Source organism: Gymnoscopelus braueri, assembly GCF_963280865.1.
Source record: "Gymnoscopelus braueri genome assembly, chromosome: 24".
NCBI lineage: Eukaryota > Metazoa > Chordata > Actinopteri > Myctophiformes > Myctophidae > Gymnoscopelus > Gymnoscopelus braueri.
Window position 1 is genome coordinate 30,335,916 of NC_137626.1, and position 19,667 is coordinate 30,355,582.

The 19,667-nt window shown below is 41.8% G+C and overlaps 1 protein-coding gene across 1 annotated transcript in view; it reads left to right on the forward strand.

The window, feature by feature from the left end:
- Window positions 1-19,358, forward strand: part of LOC308080572 (tensin-1-like) — a 142,953-nt gene extending 123,595 nt beyond the window's left edge. Inside the window, 16 exon segments of the mRNA XM_080422466.1 lie at window positions 2,954-2,992; window positions 2,995-3,027; window positions 4,596-4,724; window positions 5,234-5,318; window positions 5,841-6,204; window positions 6,206-6,410; window positions 6,820-6,906; window positions 7,547-7,675; window positions 8,074-8,169; window positions 8,331-8,408; window positions 8,828-8,899; window positions 9,438-9,464; window positions 13,908-14,076; window positions 14,253-14,321; window positions 14,427-14,456; window positions 15,145-19,358. Of these exon segments, the coding sequence (XP_080278592.1) occupies window positions 2,954-2,992; window positions 2,995-3,027; window positions 4,596-4,724; window positions 5,234-5,318; window positions 5,841-6,204; window positions 6,206-6,410; window positions 6,820-6,906; window positions 7,547-7,675; window positions 8,074-8,169; window positions 8,331-8,408; window positions 8,828-8,899; window positions 9,438-9,464; window positions 13,908-14,076; window positions 14,253-14,321; window positions 14,427-14,456; window positions 15,145-15,274 (1,742 nt within the window). The 3' untranslated portion in view covers window positions 15,275-19,358.
- The last annotated feature ends 309 nt before the right edge of the window (window positions 19,359-19,667 follow it).

The window sequence follows — 19,667 nt, forward strand, 5'->3', positions numbered from 1 at the left end:
TTATTATGAATGCACCAAGGGAGTGAGAAAAACGAGACTGGGTCTATTAACGGCAAGACATCATGACATGACATCTGATGACATCAAACAGTACTGATGACGATGGTCTTCAGACTGCTGAGTGGCATGCCAACATATATGATCTGGAGAGGCCACACAATTTCCATTATATACTGTATAAGCTGCAGGACTCATGTTGGGCCGATGCATTGGCATGTATTTGCATGAGTATTTGCATGGGTTTTGGCACATGAACATTTTGGAATGTAATGTACATGTATTGAGATTAAACTGCAAACTTATTTAAGTATTATTTGTAAAAGTATTTACAGACATATCAATGTGATAAACCTGCATAGAAGATAATTATTACAAAACTATAACATTTCCATTGATCTCTACTACAGCATATTGGCTTCGGCTTGTCTGTCTCTGATCAGATAGAAAGTAGTAACCTCACCTTTGCTCACAAGCACACATACACCCAGGCATGCACACAGACTCACTTACAAACAGCATTTTATTCAGCACGCCCCAAAGTGACGTATTCTGTCGATTGCAAAGACGATCGTCAAAGACGACCATCTCAGATAAGAACCAAGATGTAGTCCACGCTCTCCTGCAGTCAGTCAAGTTGAACGCACGTGCTTGTTGCAGTAAGGCTCCCCAAAACCATCCCTCTCATCTTGTGTTGTGCCCGTTTCCATGGCACCTTAAGTGGCACTGATTACTAGAGGTGCTGCTCGTTATTTGGTGAGTGGCAAAGATGTGTGGAATGAGAGTTTGCTTCCAAAATACTAAAGGATCATTTAAAAAATGTCATAAAAAGCACAACTAGAACCTGTGGTTTCTTCAGGATTCATGATTTAGCAATGATTATCGTAATTTGCTTTAATCTTGAATAATAACAATCATTTCTGATTTTGGAACAAAACTCTCCAGTCAGTCATTAGCATTAGTTTCATGAGCTCCATTCACACTACTTACCGACCGCCATGTGCGTTGACCCATCCCACCATCCAACTCTAATGCAATAAGTGGTTATAGTTTTGCATTTTTCATAATGCATGTTTTTGTTTGTTTTGAATTTAGTTGTAATTTGTTTTTAAAGCAGGACCTCTCAATTATTTATTTTTTCTTTTTAAGTTTTAGGTTTTTAAATTTTGTACAATGAAACAGTTCACAAAAAGTATTGTGTAATAAAACCGCTAACCCCAAAAGTATACAGTATATTCACAGTGACAACTGGTACACCCAAAAAGTTACAAAATAGATTTTATATGCACCCAAAATAATATGCTTATGTAGGATTGTATATGTAGGATTCATTGACTGTGAATTAAATTCACCGTGACAAAATCAAAGGACATTTTCTCGCATGTTTTCGTTAGTATGAACACAATGTTATAGCATTTTTTGTAAAGCCTTTTTCATATCAGTTAAGTACAATATTTTATTCAAATCTAGTTCCAGTTATTTCATACATTTTAATCTACTATAATAACCTTGAATCCAATAGAGGTTGTGGTTGGATGTCTTGCAAGACGCACGGTTGCAGCAGCAGCAGCTACGACTTCATTGTAAGTCGGTGTCGCACGACAGAGCATAAATTTCACAACCCCGCCCCGTAATCGGGCTCAGCTGCTCACACAGTTCACATGCCCTCGTCAGTTTTGGGAATGAACTCCTTATACAGAACGACATGGACTCCAGAAATCGGAGCTGATGGAGAAAAGCACTTTGGATCACCACCGTGGAGAGACTGTGGTTCGATTCCTCCACGGTGCCTCCAGCTTGGCGCTCCTACGGACACAATTGGCCGCGGTTTGCGTGGCTGGGAGGAAGCAGCTGGCCACTCCATGTGTATTGGAGGAGACATGTGGTTGTCTACACCCTCCCCAATACCGAACAGTAGAGGTTGACAGTGACAGGGACTATACAAACATGGAGGGAAATGGCAATGAATAAATTGGGCAGGAAATCGGGGGGGAAAAAAGAAGAGAAAGTTGATTAAAAAAAAAACACTTTGGATCATGATTTGCGGTTTGGAGGAATACCTATACAAAATACAAGTAGAGCTTTGTTAATCGGAAGTCTGTAAGTAGTGAGTGAGCCACTTTAAAATCAGAATCCATCCATTCTGTCATTCTCTAACCATAAAATACTATCATAGATCCGGTCCACACATGTCTTTAGCCTGGTTTATACTTAGTTGCGTTGCATGCCGGTGCCGCGCATCAAAGTTACGCAATGTGACGTGGTGTGAGCTTGCAGATCGGCCATTTCCGGTGCCCGACACGATGTACAATGTAGCAATAAGCTGCTATTTTAGAGACACAATAATTATTAATATTTACAGCAACAACCAAGTATAAATCAGGTATTACAGTCTTGTCCACCAAATACTTTACTGCCTTCTAACCTTTAAATACATCCGACCATATTGTTGTTAATGTGCAGAGCTGTTTGCATGTTCAGTTCAATCATCCCAAAATGCATGACTTGTATGACCATATCAAAATCATGTACTACCTGTGCATTAACACATTAACTCAATGTTTTGGTCAATATTTAACACACTGATTATCACGTTTTCTCTTTTTCCTTCTCTTTTACACTGTACATCTTTTTTTCTCCTGCCTCTCTCTCTCGCTGTCTCTTTCGCTGTCTCTCTCTGAATCTCTCGTCTTGCTCTCTCTCTCTCTCTGTGTCTGTCTGTCTGTCTCTCTCTCTCTCTCTCTCTCTCTCTCTCTCTCTCTCTCTCTCTCTCTGTCTGTCTGTCTGTGTGTGTCTCTCTCTCTCTCTCTCTCTCTCTCTCTCTCTCTCTCTCTCTCTCTCTCTCTCTCTCTCTCTCTCTCTCTCTCTCTCTCTCTCTCTCTCTCTCTCTCTCTCTCTCTCTCTCTCTCTCTCTCTCTCTCTCTCTCTCTCTCTCTCTCTCTCTCTCTCTCTCTAGCTCGCGGTCCTCCTGGGTTGGCCATTACTCCACTTTCAGCCCTGGACTGAAGCCACAGCACGATGGTGGATCAGGTCAGTTTACACACAGACACACACACACACACACACACACTCACACTCACACTCACACACGCAGAGTCAGGCGCGCGGGAAGTCCTTAATACCTAGGGGGCTGTGCGTGGGGGGGGACTCCTCGCGCCCGCGCTTTGGGGGTTTCTGTGTTTTTTCCCCACACAAAAAGGCAGAAAGACAGTGCAAACACCAGGTTGAAGTTCATCCATGACCGTAACAGACTGCTATGATCCATGGCTGGCGTTTTTAGCCATGCGGTCTTCCCAAAAATATATATTATAAAAAATAAAATAAAATAAAAAGTTTTTTTTTTCTTTTTTTTTTCTTCCATCACCAGGGGGCTGCAGCCCCCATAGCCCCCCCCTTCCCGCGCCACTGCGCAGAGTGACATTAAAACTAAAAGGGTTGTACTATAGATGTCACTGCCGCGCTGGAAACACCTACCATAAGAAATATTATAAAAATGTATAAAACATGACTCTCTGGATATTATTCATGCATGCTGGTAGATTATCGCTACATCTCTGGTTGGGTTCCAACCTGAGACCTTCATAGCATGTCCTTCACCCTCTGTCCTCGGTTTCCTGTCTTTCTACTGTCCTGTGTACATAAAGCAAAATATATGTACGTACGTATGTGAGTATACATATATACAGAATATATATATATATATATATATATATATGTATATATATATATATATATATAATTTATATATATAAATATATATCTATAAATCATTGTTTGTCATTGCCCAAGCTTATCCAACCGATGGCCTAGGTATCAGCCCAAGCCGCTGGAAAGGGCTGATACAGCCATGCTCGAGGTAGGATAAAAAGGACAACGATGAGCCGTGTGATGTGTTTATCACACAGTACCATATCATTATTTATTCACGAAGACAAAACCCATTTGATCAACACTTTCATTTGAATAAACAGGGTAGCATTACTGTCAACGTGGAACTGCCCTAGTCTAGTGAACGAAATGTTAGTGCCGCTGGGGTTCCCCAACAGAGTGGGGAGGGAGCACTGGCTGAAAACAATGTTGATGGCAGCCGCCGGCCGGACTCGCTGTCACGCAGCCTTTCTATGAACCACCGAAGGTCGCTGTATTCTACTCCGTGTTTTGGTTCATTTTTGCCAGCCGGATAAACTGCACTGTCTTCTCAGCCATAAATTCTGCAAAACGTTCCACATGGTAACCGTGTTTGGAGGCAGAGTTTCGTCTGTGTTTGACATGGCGAGTTGAGTTTCTTCTGCAGCAATGTCGCTCGCAGTTACAATTGAGTGCACAGTGGCACTTTAGCTTGTGCTGGTTGGTCAGCTACCGTGTTATATGATATGGTAGCTGACCAATCGGTTCAAGCTTATCACCCCCAGGGCAAATGAAGCCTGGTTATAGTATGTAATAAATGCACATAATCAATTGAAGCTCAACCATTTAAGCCCTATATAGTACTTCATCTTACAACAAATAGCAAAAATAGCAGAATATCGCACAACCCATCAAACTACAATATTTATAATTTTTCAAAGCTCTTTAATTTGTTCCCATACTCCTCCAAGTCTTGCGTGTGGCGCTCAAGAATGTCTTCCCTGTGTTCTCCTCTTCCACACATTCTATCTGTTCTCCCTCTCTGGCTTTCTATCTTCCGTTCCTGCCGTCAGGCTCTGACTCTAGTGACGGCGAGCAAGGTAAGGCCCGCTTGCCATGGAAACAATTCGGCACGTGCCGCCCCGTCACAGACTGTCGCACACAGACACAGCGTACTGTACCGTACACACAATACTTTGCATTTGGCTGTTGCCCCAAAAATGTCCTAATGCAGATAATGACTTAACTCTTCTTTGTTTTTGGTGCAGTGGCATAGCGTAGTTACGGCAGGCCCCAGTGCAGGCTGTTTAGGCTGCACTGGCTACACTGTCTGTGTATAGCCATGCCACTGTTTTGGTGTCTCACTGCAACCAATATGCATAGCGTTTCAACCGTGCATCCCCAGGTTTCATGTGATGCGTTCCCACAGAGCTTTCTGCAGAATGCTTTTGTTTTGGGAATGTGTTTTTCACTCACTTTCTCCAAACAACAAACAACCCGATAATTGCATCCCACCTCTTCCAATTCAACATGTTGACGGCTTGTAGTGTTGTGCAGTATGTTAGACTGAGCCTGTGCTGACAGCTTGGATGTGGCTATGTGTCCTCAGATACACGTTTCGTTTTTGGAGACTCAAGAGTACAAGCCTTCAATGCCCCGCTGTCCTCCAGTAGCCCCATCCACAGTCCTGAGAGGTAGGTGCTGTTGGAGACTCAAACAAAATCAGTGGTTACATGTACTGTAGAGTTAGGTGATGTTGTCCATAGTCAACATCACCTAACTCTTGCAAATCCGCTACGTAATCTATGGGCTCACCTTTTGCATCTGGTTTAGACCTGAAATATGACCAAATAGACGATGTCACGTTTTTTCTTTGGCACCAGCACCATCTTTGCTCTTGTGAAAGAGCTTAGGAGCCAATGAGCTGACCTGGAACAAATTTGTAATTTAGTGACAGACTCTGGTCCTAAACAGATAACATATGTTGGCCGCTGAGTCTCTCCTGAGACAGCAAAGACCACCACTCCCAACCTACCCCGTTCTCAGCATTGGCTGAGAAAAAACTATTGTTGCTCATTGACTCGCCAATATACCGACTCCAGTTGGCAAAACACTCAAATACTGTGCATTGTTATTGCATTTAAGATGACATAGCTTGTGAATTCAGTGTTTCTTCCTTTGGTCACTTGTTTGTTGTTTCACATTTCTGTGTGCAGGAGAAGAATGGGCTCCCCGAATCGCCCGACTGACTCTGGCGTATACTCCCACGCCGATCCTCACAGGCCCCCCTCTCCCGAGGGCTCCCAGGTCAACATCATGGGCGTGCACACCGTGCCCGGCAGCCCCAACACCCTGCACCGCACCGTGGCCACCAACACGCCGCCCAGCCCTGCACTCCAGCGACGCCTGACCAGCCAAACCAGCCCGGCGCTGGCCAGACACTCGCCCCCGGCCAACACCAACAGAGCACCCAGCAGCCCCCTGGTCAGCCGGAGCCCCAAAATGGCCGGGGTGTCCGTGCCTCCCAGCCCTTTGCTGACCCGCCGCCCGATGGCGAGCGGTCACAGCACGCCCGACGAGCAGGGGGGCCTTGTCCCGCCAGGGGAGCGCCCAGCCGCCCGCCACGCCCACCTTCCCCGTTTCCCCCCAGCTCCCGGAGAAGAGGCGCCAGCCCAGCGGGGAGCAGGAGAGGCCCAACGGGGGGTCGGTCATGATGTCGACGCCAACCCCGGCAGATGGAACTGGCACACACACGCTCCCAGATCTCTCCAAGTTCTCCATATATGGTGAGGCTCCAAGGTTTATTACAGCTAACTGAAACTAGATCAAATATTTAAAGCTAGATGTGGAGGGGTGGCATTTCAGTTAACTGAAATAAAGAATACTAATGGAAATCAGGCTTAACTAACAGAAAACAAAAACAAACTAAAATAATAGAGAAAATGTCAGATGCCTTGTATTGAGGGTGAATATGAAATGTACCAATTCTCTTTTTTCTTTGCCAGTTTTAACTGTGAATGTACAGTATATTTTATGATGTTTGGTTGACTTTTTATTACACCTTTTATAATATCACCCCTGAAAAATACTTATATATTAAAATATATATATCCGCTTAAAAACGAATTAAAACTAAACTGAATGTATGGTAATCACATATCTCGTCTCGTCTGATCTCATCTTCCTCCATAACAGATGGCTATCCTGACATCAAGATGAACGTCAAGTTTGTCCAGGACACTTCCAAGTACTGGTACAAGCCTGACATCACCAGGGAGCAAGGTGAGCTGTACATTTTATGTCCTACCCCGAGATTCGAACCCGGGCCTCCCGCGTGGATGACCAAACAGCTACTGTTCATATAAGATGGAATCCCCACTTGGCTAAGGGAGATATTACATTATGAGCTTCAGGCATGACTACTTGTCAACCAGTGCTACCAGACACCAGGGTTTAAATGTCTCAATGGAAAAGCAGGGCGACCAACTCTGACCACTGCATATTGTATTAACATACTCTACTACCATACGAATTGGTTTAAATACAGTTGTAGTCATTATAATAAGTTATGGATTGCTGCTTTAATGATCTCATAGGTTTCAACACACGATAACCATCGTAGCTGATATATTTTCAGAAACATACTATATTATTTTCCCTGAATCTTCCTGAAAATAGCAGCTCTACAAGCTCACAACGCGAGTGAGAACAAGTAGATTGAGCTTGTAGATGAGCTATTTTGATTGTGCAACACAATGTGCAACCAAATATATCTCAGGCTTTATAATGCCACTCTACTTTTATCTCCACCTCCATCCAACCTTTCTCCCCTTCAATGTCTGACGGCTCTCCTCTGCTTTCCACTGTTCTCCCTCCCCCTCCTCCTCCTCCTCTCCCTCCCTCTCCCCGTCCACCCGTTCAGCCATCAATGTGTTGAAAGACAGGGAGCCCGGGGCGTTCGTCATCAGGGACAGTCATTCCTTCCGCGGGGCGTACGGTCTGGCTATGAAGGTAGCCTGCCCTCCTCCCACCGCCCAACCGAACAAGAAAGGTAAATACCGCCCGTTTGATGCTCCAACCATGAATAATAGATGTTGGACTTAAGGTGCAACTTGATTTATCTTTCTGGATGCTCTTGTAGCTTGGAAAGCATGCATGTCACTTGCTTCCAGAGACTAAAGAAACGTGTTAAATAAATTCATTCATTCATTCATTCATTCATTCATTCATTCATTCATTCATTTATTCATTTATTCATTCATTCATTCATTCATTCATTCATTCATTCATTCATTCATTCGTTCATTCAATCAATAATAATAATAATAATACAAATTAAAAAATAATTGTTTAAAAAGTTAAAGGATCCATCAAAAGATAGGATGAGCAAATAAACTCTAAATATATCAGTTGATAAGCAGCTTTTTATGTCCTCGCTTCCTGTTCCAGTTCCTGACATCACTAACGAGCTGGTGAGGCATTTCCTGATTGAGACCAGTGCCAAAGGTGTTCGTCTGAAGGGCTGCCCCAATGAACCCTACTTTGGTGAGTTCACATAACTTATATTCACACAATATATTCCATAAATGTACCCACATTTCAACAAAATTATACATTCACAAAATGTTCCTAAAATATCGAAAATATCCTATAACTCTGCGTGTGTGTGTGTGTGTGTGTGTGTGTTCGTGTGCGTGTGCGTACAGGTTGTCTATCGGCATTGGTGTACCAACACTCCATGACTCCACTGGCTCTGCCCTGTAAACTGATGATCCCCACCAAAGGTCAGTATCATTTCCTACTATGGGGTCCGTTCGAATACAGCACTGAGCGCACTGACCAATACAAACTACTACGTGAGTGCGCTCCCGGTGCACATTTACGAACACACCCTATAAGTCAGGCTGTATGTCATAGCATGGACCATAGGCAAACTTTACCCGGAAGTTCAAATAAATAGTACAGTAAATGGTGCATTTATATAGCACCTTTATCCAAAGCGCTTTACAATGTGCATTACATTAACCCATTCATGCACACACCGATGGTGGAGGAAACCATGCAAGGCACTTGCACGGCGCTAACCCAGGGGGAGTCGGGATCGAACAGGGAACCTTCCGTTTCCCAAGCGGCCGCCGTTCATTTCTGTTCTATCGTTATTCATGGTATTCTATTTAATTCTATAATGTGTTGTCGCTGACAGATCCAAATGAGGAGGCCCTAGAACTGGCGACCCCTACTGATCCAGCTGTGGAACTTCTGAAACAAGGAGCAGGTGAGAACAAGCTGTTAAAGCTCATTTCGTGTCAGGTTTCTCTTCCTCTTCCTTCGTGGCAGGAACAGACTGCACGCAATTTAAAGCCCAGTTATAACTGATTTAGGATTGAAATCTGTCCCCACAGTCAGAGCCATCACAATTACATAAAACATTAGATTTTTTATGACTGGAATTTGTTCAAAATGGTGGTCCTGTAGTTTGAGCTGGTCAATTTAAATGTGAATGAAGCCCTGGTAATAGTGATTGTTAATCCTGTAAACGATCAGTAGCTAAATGTGCGATGCAGAATCATTTTGCAGACAGTTGGATATTAAATGTCTTCCAGTGTGTTCGAGGAGTTACTTGGACATAGACAACGGATTCTACCACAGCTTTCTTAGAGATGTGTCTAATACCTTTAGAGTTATTACCGTAGTTTTACTTTTTAATTGCACAGTTGCTATACTGGTCATTCTACATGCCTGGTACAGATGTGTCTCTGCTTGTAATGTGTTCCTAGTTTAGCTGATCACAACCTGTCATCTTTACATTGCAGTAGCGAAAGCTCCAGAAGAAGCACACGGTAACTATCAGATTGCACGGTTCTGCTGTATCTTGCCTGGCATCTTTTCAAGAATTCAATCCTTATGTGATAGTCAGCATTAACTTGGAATGACACAATGTCTGCTGTTGAAGCGCTGCGTTGTATATGATTTTTGTTATTTAATAATTAGTGCTAAGACTGTTGTGTACTGCATGCCCCATTCTACATTCACACTTCAAAGATGGTGAGATTAAACATGCTTTAACTTCAGAAGTGAAGAGTTTTGTTCCAAGACGAGATATAGCCCACGCCAGTTTTAAAAATGGACAGAATGCCACAAACTAAAATGAAGGTTGTAGTTATGTTATGTAAACACATTTATGATATATGTTATATTTAGAGAGATATTAGATTTTAATATTTTCCCCCAAATGCATGCAGTTTGAAACAGAACTCTTCCAAAACCTCAATGCTCCAAATACTGTAGAGTTGCATGTGTCTTGCAGAATATCATTTGTTGCTCAAATGTGCCATTATTATTATATATATTACCAAACGTAATACGTGTAAATATATGTTTCTTTTTGTAGTACAGCACATTAGCTATGCTACACTGCACGCCAGGCATGACAAGAATACACAGCAGCGCTTATTGCATGCTTGTTAAAATCACACCTTACAGCAGCTTCTCTATATAGTGCAGCGGCTAAAAGCAATATTTTGGGAGAATCGTTCACTTGGTGATACAAGCGTGAAACTTGGTACAGATCATCTTTAGAGGTCATTTATCGATTTTTTTAATCGAGCCACTTGAAAATCAAAGATGGCGGCCATTTTTCAAGATGGCCGACATCTTAGTGGGCAGTTAAGTGATATGATGGTTTATTTGGTGATACAAGCATGAAAATTGGCATGAGCAGTCTCTGTGGGTCACTTGACAATAGGCCACCCACAGCTACTTGAAATTTCAAGATGGCGGCCATTTTTCAAGATGGCCAACACTTTAGTGGAGCAATTAAGTTATATAATGGTTTATTTGGTGATACAAGCATGAACATTGGCATGAGCAGTCTCTGTGGGTCACTTGACAATAGGCCACCCACAGCTACTTGAAATTTCAAGATGGCGGCCATTTTTCAAGATGGCCAACACTTTAGTGGAGCAATTAAGTTATATAATGGTTTATTTGGTGATACAAGCATTAAATTTGGCATGAGCAGTCTCTAAGGGTTGCTTGACAAGAAAACACTCCCAGCCACTTTACATTTCTATTTTCAAGATGGCCGCCCCCTGGATGCTCAAAAGATACATTTTCTCATAGAAATTTATGTTTTTTTTTCTTTAAGGACGATTATACGATTATTATTATTATGCTAAAGAACAACTTTTAACACATCACAATATAGTTGTGTTGATTTGTTGATCATAGATAGATTAGATAAGAGTGAATATCTGCACTACCAGGGCACACTGGTGATATATCACTGCTGTTAAACTCAGAGTGGGGTTCAATGTCAGCTAATTGAAAGTTGGTATCCCAAATGCTGTCTAATTTACCCCAAAACAGTTAGATAGCCGCACCTGAATTGACAGGTTGTGCCAGCACGGGAGAGCCGAGCCAAGGTTAATGGGGTTTTAGTTAACCGGATGGTGTACAGATCGCTCAGGATTTAAATGGCATTGGATGAACGATCGAACTAAGTGTAGGGTTAAGGCACGAACTTAGTTGTATCCCATACATCAAAGTGCTTGGTAAAAGGTGGTAAAAGGATAAACCCTCGGCCTCTGCCTATGCTGCAGACATGGCAGAAGCCATCATAACAGTTGTGAAAACTAACTGGGACAGATGTTTAATTTGTCAGCAGGTCACCAAGGAAAAACTCATTCAGCCGAGTTTATTCAACAGAGAGCACGATCGTACTGGTTATGATACCATTGCAAGAAATGTTCCATTATTTCATAAGATCAATGCTCTGCCTATCTTACTTAGTCCAACCCGACTAGATGAAGGTGATGGCATAGAAAGCACATCGACAAGAAACAGAGCAAAATATAATTCAAGCTGTAAACTTAGGTTCAACAACACAGAGCTGGAAAGGGCCCAAAAGAGAGCATCTACATCTGCTGAAGACACTGAAGATACCAAAGATATCCATGTCAAGAGGCCAAGAAGATCTAATGTATGACCGGTCCAGCGATGTCACAACTGTGAACGAGGCCAGGCTTGATCTCTTTGCCAGAAAGCAAAGACAATATGACTTGATCCCACCAACTCAAGCAGCACTCAAAGAGCATGCCAAACATGCTTCTTATGAGGCTGGATACGTGTGGGGACAGGCATTGAAGCGACATCCACAAATGCAGAGCCCATCTGACTGGGGATGGGTGGAACAGGACGAGAAGTGGAAAGTCTTCTGGACTCCACTTCCACCTATTGCGGAGAGTTGTTGGGAGTTGACCAAATGTGGGTGCTCCAAGGCATGTACTGGAAGGTGTAACTGCTTCAGATATGGACTCAGTTTCACATGCCTATGTAGTTGCCCCTGCTAGAACCTATTTGCATGTTTATTTTGCCAGAGTTATTCCCTGTTGTCCTCTGTGTTTTCAAGTGGAGGCCTATGGCTCGGCTTCCCCTCGTCACATCGACGCATCATGTTTTACTTTTTATCTAGTCTATTACTGTGTAATTTTCAGTTGTTACTTTGTAACATTGCTTCCACTGCCTTCCACTGCCATATCTAACAGTGAAGCACATTTTCAGTTTAGTTCCTTAGTATCGTTTGTCATGGTTCCGTGGCTATTGCCATTCAGTATTAGCCATTACTCATAATTTTGGAGCACTGTCCGTTCAGCACCACAACTGTGCTTATCAGCACCACAACTGTGCTAATTTATTCATCTTATTTTTTGTTTCCCCACCCCTTAGTATTTATTTGACACATGTAATGGCTGTTAGTTTAAAAAAAACAATATATATATATATATATATATATATATATATATATATATATATATATATATATATATATATATATATATATATATATATATATATATATATATATATCCTCCCTTGTGACTGTTACCTTGTCGTGGTAAGGGAGCTTGTTTAGGCCTACCTCAGTGAACCCTGAGAGCTATGCCGGTGGGAGGCAACTCCTGACAGGTCTTACCAAACTGGACAGGTCGTGGGCGAGGAGTCAGACAAAACACAGTCAAACAACCTCTCTTGACAGAGCTTTTTGAGGAACCCAATACATTTCTATGAGAAAATTTATCATTTAAAGATTGACATCTTGAAATTTCAAGTGGCTGTGGGCGGTTTCTTGTCAAATGACCTTTTGAGACGGCTCATGGCAATTTTCATGCTTGTATCACCAACTAAATGATTTCTTAAGCTTAACTAGTCCACTAAGGTGGTGGCCATCTTGACATTTCAAGTAGCTGTGGGTGGCTTATTGTCAAGTGACCCACAGAGACTGCTCATGCCAATTTTCATGCTTGTATCACCAAATGAACCATTATATAACTTAAATGCTCCACTAAAGTGTTGGCCATCTTGAAAAATGGCCGCCATCTTGAAATTTCAAGTAGCTGTGGGTGGCGTATTGTCAAGTGACCCACAGAGACTGCTCATGCCAATTTTCATGCTTGTATCACCAAATAAACCATCATATCACTTAACTGCCCACTAAGGTATCGGCCATCTTGAAAAATGGCCGCCATCTTGGATTTTTGAGTGGCTCGATTAAAAAAGTCAAAGAGTTGACCTAAAGGAATGTTCATGCCAATTTTCACGCTTGTATCACAAAGTGAACGATTGTTCCTACTATCCGCTCTACTAATAGGCTCATTTATGCTCCCTTCACGTATGAAAACAAATACGTCCGTTTCTAACAATGTGACTGTCACTGCTCACGTACTTTCATGCATCCTTTGCGTTGGCATGGATGTTCAGCAATACATCCACTAGAGGGCAGTTCAGAGTCAAACGTTTTCTAACAACAAACATGGTGATGGTCACTACCGGGCCAACTCACATTTAATTCCAGACCATTTTCCTCCAAGCTGTTCTGTCCATAGCTGTTTGTCCCAGTGTCCACGTGGAGTGACTTTGCTATAGAGTGTTTGTTGAGGGGTTTCCTCATCTCTCCAACTATTTAGTAAACATAATGTATATATTCAGGTCGGGATAACAATTTATCCTGAGAGAGAATGAACAACTGAAAATGGAAGTGATGAAACAAATAAATGAGCAGACAAAATTGGAACTAACACCACAATCTCCGGTGGTAGTCCTTTGTTCCATCCGTATCTAAAAGCTTTCCAAAACCATGCACAAAGACAGCTGAAATGAAGGGTTAAGGTTAGAGAATGGACAGGCCTCTGTATTTAACGTTGAGCATAAACGAGCCTTTACTGTGCTATAGTATTATCCCATAGCTGGCTTTTCACCATGTTTCAATACTGATCCGTCTCTAGCCTGCAACGTTCTCTACATCAACTCCGTCGACATGGAATCGCTAACAGGCCCTCAAGCCATCGCTAAGGCCATCGGCCAGACGTTGGCCACTACCCCTGTGCCGTCTGCCACCACCGTCCATTTCAAAGTGTCCACGCAGGGCATTACCCTTACTGACAGTCAAAGGAAGTGAGTATATATACATTCAATATTATACATTAAAAAGTATAACTCTGAGAGCGTACAAATGGACCATTTGGTTCCATTTTGTACACTCTCACTGTTACATGAACAGTGAGGATTTTACTGTGTACCGTCTGCACACACTTTGCTGAAAACGTGATCGTCAATCTCTCTTGCCTCAGGATATTCTTCAGGCGGCACTATCCAATCAACACTATAACCTACTGTGACATCGACCCCCAGAACAGGAAGTGAGTGTTTAATGGCAGACCCTGTGTTGTGATGTGTAACATCGTGAACGTGAACACTATGGCTTCATTAAAACATGTTTCTTGGCTTTCTTTCTTTCTCCTCAGATGGGGCAAAGACGGAGGTGGCTCAGTCAAGTAAGTGTCAACATTAAAGTTGATAGTAACATATTTGTGAAATAGACTATTCACACAGTACCAGCCTTTCATTGTTAGAAATAGGGTTATTGACCAGGTAAACAAGTGAATGAAACTGTGAAACTGTGAAAAAGTGATGAAAAAACTGCTGTTTTTCATCTTAAATAACGGCGTGGTGGAGAAATCAGTGTGGAACTGTGTGCACATGAACACGCATACTGTACACACACTAATATTTACCCCTAAATCGTTGGGAAAACTTCCACAATTTAATAGCCTATAGCTACATTTCCTAGTACAGTACTGTAAGTTCATATTAACGTAGCTCAAATGTCGAAGACAATGGTTTAGAAAACAGTGAAAAGGAAGCGTAACTTAGACTGTGAATCAAAGTATTAGTTTGAAGATAAACAGTATGAAGTGCTGAAGTAGTGGCATATAAAACAAATAAAAAATTGGCTTGTTCAGTAAATATATTTATGCTTTAGTGTTGGTTCAGAGCACATGTCTAATAACAATGATTCTGATTTAGGTTTGCACATACAAGGAAATTCCACTCAGAGCTCATAATAAACATAACACTTAACATTTTAAAAGTGGAATTCCAAACATTAGTTTTGTAAGGAAGTTGGTCTTGTGCCAGTATACACATTTTTTTAACAATATTTCTCACTCTCAATCCCTACAGACTTTTTGGATTTGTGGCGAGGAAACAAGGAAGCACAACAGACAATGTCAGCCACCTGTTCGCCGAGCTGGACCCCGCCCAGCCCGCCTCAGCTATCGTCAACTTCGTATCCAAAATGATGAAGCGATGAAACCCCAAAATGGCCGCAGCCGTTCGGATACTTTCCTCGTTATTGGTGTCTTTGCTTTGGCGGGGACTTGAGGATGTCCTTTATTTGTTTTTCTTTTCTATTTTTTTTTCTTTTCCCCCTCTCGGACATAGTTTGTTTTGGGTTTCTCTTCTTTATTTATTTCTCTCGCCTTTGTTCTTTTTCAAAGGATTTTTTATTTAGTTTGAAGGACCAGTAATGATCAAAAAAGTGGCGCCAGAGGACGTGTGGCGTGGAGCTGTGAATGTGACGAACTTGGAGGCCAGTGAAGGGAGTAAAAAAAAAAGAAAAAGATTATCAGGGTCAACCTGTACAAGTGGACGATGCTAGCTAACAGCTAAAGGATTAAAGCTAAGGCTAAGTTACCGTGGGGGAACAAGCAAAGGATTCAGCAATGCTTCAGGGTTTTCCTTGTTTGAGTGATTTACCAAAGGTAGTACAAAACAGATGGAAGTATGAGATGGTCAAATTAAGCCATTCTTTTTTCCTCTCTTTCTTTCTCTCTCTCTCTCTCTCTCTCTCTCTCTCTCTCTCTCTCTCTCTCTCTCTCTCTCTCTCTCTCTCTCTCTCTCTTCTCTCTCACTTTCTATCTCTCTTTATCTCTTTTCAAAAGAATGAAATCTTGAACAAAAAAAACTAAAACAAAAGAAAAGAAATTTGATTTCTTCATAAACTTTTAGTCTTCAGGAAAAAAAAGGAAGAAAAACTAAAAAACTAAAGTCGGCCTTGACGGTCCATAACAAAAGAGAGTCTGAAGACCTTATGCATGTTAGCTTGATCTTTAAGCTCTGTTCTTCTACCTTCAACATTAAGTCATTTTGTGAATCCCTTAGAGTGGGCGTTTCCAGGCCTGTTGCGTGAGGGAAAGGGCTCCGCAGTGAAACGATGACTGATCTACACTTCCGCATAAGCAGACCGAACCCATTCAAACGCCACTCTAAGGTCACTGCACTAAGATCCAAACTGCCACAAAAACCGCGCCATCGCCACGGCCCTCCGGCCCGAGCCTGATCTCATCTCAGTCGTCATCTCTGGATGGATTGAAGTGGGAATACTCTGGCCTGCTCTGGGCCCCCTCTCTCACTGTCTGGCATTTCACCTCTTAGGCTTTTGTCATGGCAGACGGAGAGGCACCTCTTGTCCACAGGATGGCGCCATCAGCCAGGCTTGGATGATCCCCCCCCACCACACACACACACACACACACACACACACACACACACACACACACACACACACACACACACACACACACACACACACACACACATGCACACAAGCACACACACGCACACAAGCACACATACACATACGCGCACAAACACATGCACACATACCCTCCCTTCTCTGCCTCACATAGACTTGTCCATCACCTCCTTGCTTGCTGTTGTGGATTTGCTCACACAACGCTGCCACCGAAACACACTGGAAGAAAAAAACAAAATACCCGGGACTGGTACCAGTCACCTGGAACTATGCACAGTACTGCATGTTGTAGCCCCCAATGCAACCCCCCCTTCCCCCCCACCCCATAGCTACATTAAGCATCACGGAACCCATCCTATGCTGTGTGCTACAAATGACTTTAGACAAAACTTTTAGACAAGTACACCAAGATTGTATGACTTGTCAGAGACTGCATGAAATAGACAACATTTTTTTGTACTCTTCTCGGGAGTCCTAAAAATAAGTAGACAAACCATTGTTGAATTAGACACTTGGTGGTGAGATGCAATATTTTTACTGTCCTGTCTTTTGTTTGGGTTTGTTTCGTTCTTCATCTTGAGCCAGGGTTACCTTTCACTGTATCAAAAGACAGTCTAGTCTTCATTTTTGGATTCACAGTGAACTTGCCATGTTGTCAACTTTACATTTAGATACCTTTAGGGATGAAAAGATGAGAAAAAAGAAAAAAAAAGAAATAATACAAGGAGTTTCCACACTGTGCGCAAATGCCTGCTTGTTGAACACATGCTCAGCCATTCACAATAAGCTAAGAAGATTGATATTGATATAAATGTACATAGATATACTACTTTGAAAGGTGACATAGCGAAAAAGTATTTATTTTTGTTGCTTTGGTCCCCTCATGATTACTCATATATACATATATTGTACAGTCTAGATAAAGAAGATTACCTAATGGGTTGGGAAAAAAACAAAATATATATAGACTTATTTTGGCTAATGATTTCAAAGTCTGACGATTTTGAAATGTGTCTGAATATATGGTGTACATTACTTTGTACATGTACATGTTTGTTTTTGGCTCGTCATGTATCATTTTGTGTTCTCAGAGATAGAGGTAGGGCATGAGACAGAAGCCTTCGGTTTGTACAGGACGAGTTGCGTAAAGCCTGATTTATACTTTCTTGTACGACAGTGTCACACACCGAAAATAGACAATTTACAAGCTCACAGCACGTTGCATGCCTTGCAACGCTTTCTGAGCGTGTATAGTGGCTGTTTTCAGCGAGCAATGCCGTCGTATGACGGATCATGAATTAGGCATTTTAGGCAGAAATGCCCTGGCGGTTTGCAACGTGGATAATTGATACCGTATGAATCAAGCGATTGCATGTTTTCCAGTAGTTCCGAAAGTCGATGAAAAACTGCGGTATAGACGTGTGGATTCATAAGGGAAGCACAGGGAAATAGAGATGTTTAGAAGAAGCCAACCTCAAATGCAATATAAAAAATACAGTCGTATATATGCACCCATAACCGTTACATTATGATTTGCCAAAGATTCAAACACATCTATGCCAACAATATTGCTTTTTATGTACAAGAGAGGTCTCCATGTTGAGCTTCATTACAAATACTCAGTTATCAGCCATTGCTGTAGTTCACTGTCAGTTTTACACCTACAGGACGCATATCTCTCAGCTCTAACAACTGTACAAATGCAACTTTTATCAACTCAGACCCACCCAAACCCCCTACATTGGAGAAGTACTGAATTGTCTCTTTGATGGTCTATTAAGAAGGACACTAAAGTAGTATTTCAGTGGCCATAATGTGTCACACAAACAAAATTATTGTACTCTTTTGTACCTGTATTGTATACAAGATGTAACAAGGAAGAAGCTTTGAACCTTGAACACGAGGTCCCAAGTACTTTAGAGTTGGGTATTTAGTTTAAGGTGGGCATAGAGGGTTTGATATTCTTATTTATTAACTCCTGACTCAGTTCAACAGAACACAGGAGCATTTGAAGTATACAAAAAAAATAAAGCACTTATATTCACATTGAAGAATTATAACAAAGTTTCACATCAATGTCTGGAACAACAGTAGACCTGTATTTCTGCCATGCTAAACCTCCATGGTTTTAGCTTTGGTCCAGCTCAATCCCAGACTGCCAAAGGTGAAATATTCTCCGGCCCCTCTCGAAAGTTGCATTTTAAAGCAATGATTTATTTATTATCCTGTTATTATTTATTCTTTTATCCATGTTTTTCAAGGTTCTCTTTGTTTTATTATTATTGCATTATCACATTATCACAGTTGTCAGTGTTAACCAATGGGGGAATGTATGGTAACACTTTATTGGAAGCAAAGAGGTACAGTGCACTGAGGGACGTTGTAATGCGTTTATGCTCTGGCGAAAAAGTGACACGTGACGTGTCACGACTCATGTCGACATCAGTTGAAAACACATCACCGCGGCATGTCACGACACCTTTTGTTTTTGCCAAAGCATAAAGATTTGCCTTTACCTAAGATATCACAGTGAAACTGAAAAGCTGTTGTGAGCTTTATTCCATTTTTTGTCAGTTGAAGAAATTGAAATAAAACATTAAATCTAAATTATTACAAAGGCTCACACAAGCTTATTTGCAGAATGTGTGTATTGCACCTGTTGGCTTTGAATAAAGAGTTACCTATTTGTTTTAGCGAAAAAGACGAGATTGCTGTGACTTGTATGTACAGATGGGACTTGTTGTATGAATGTGCTACAATGGCTGTACAGAAGGGTCCCAGGTTTCTTTGCGCTTATCATTTATATTATATTGTCATGGCTTACCTGTTCCTAAGGAGAGAAAAAAAAACATTAAAGCAATACAAATCAGTTAAGGTAAGTTATACACTTGTGTTTTCGTTTTTTTTGGGGGGGTGGAGAGGAACTAGGGGCTTCTGTGTCAGTCAACATGAACAGTCATATTAAGAGTAAATAAAAGGTAAATTATTTTAAACTAGGCCAATGCCCGTTGGGAACGAGGCCTGTTGGGACTTGGGAGCACATGCCCCTCTGGTTAATTCATACTATATTGTTGTACCCATTGTCAGAGTACCTGTTGTCAGAGTATCATACTGTAGTACTTGGAGGAGGGATTATGACACATTGCTGACCTAAGGGATCTCCATAATT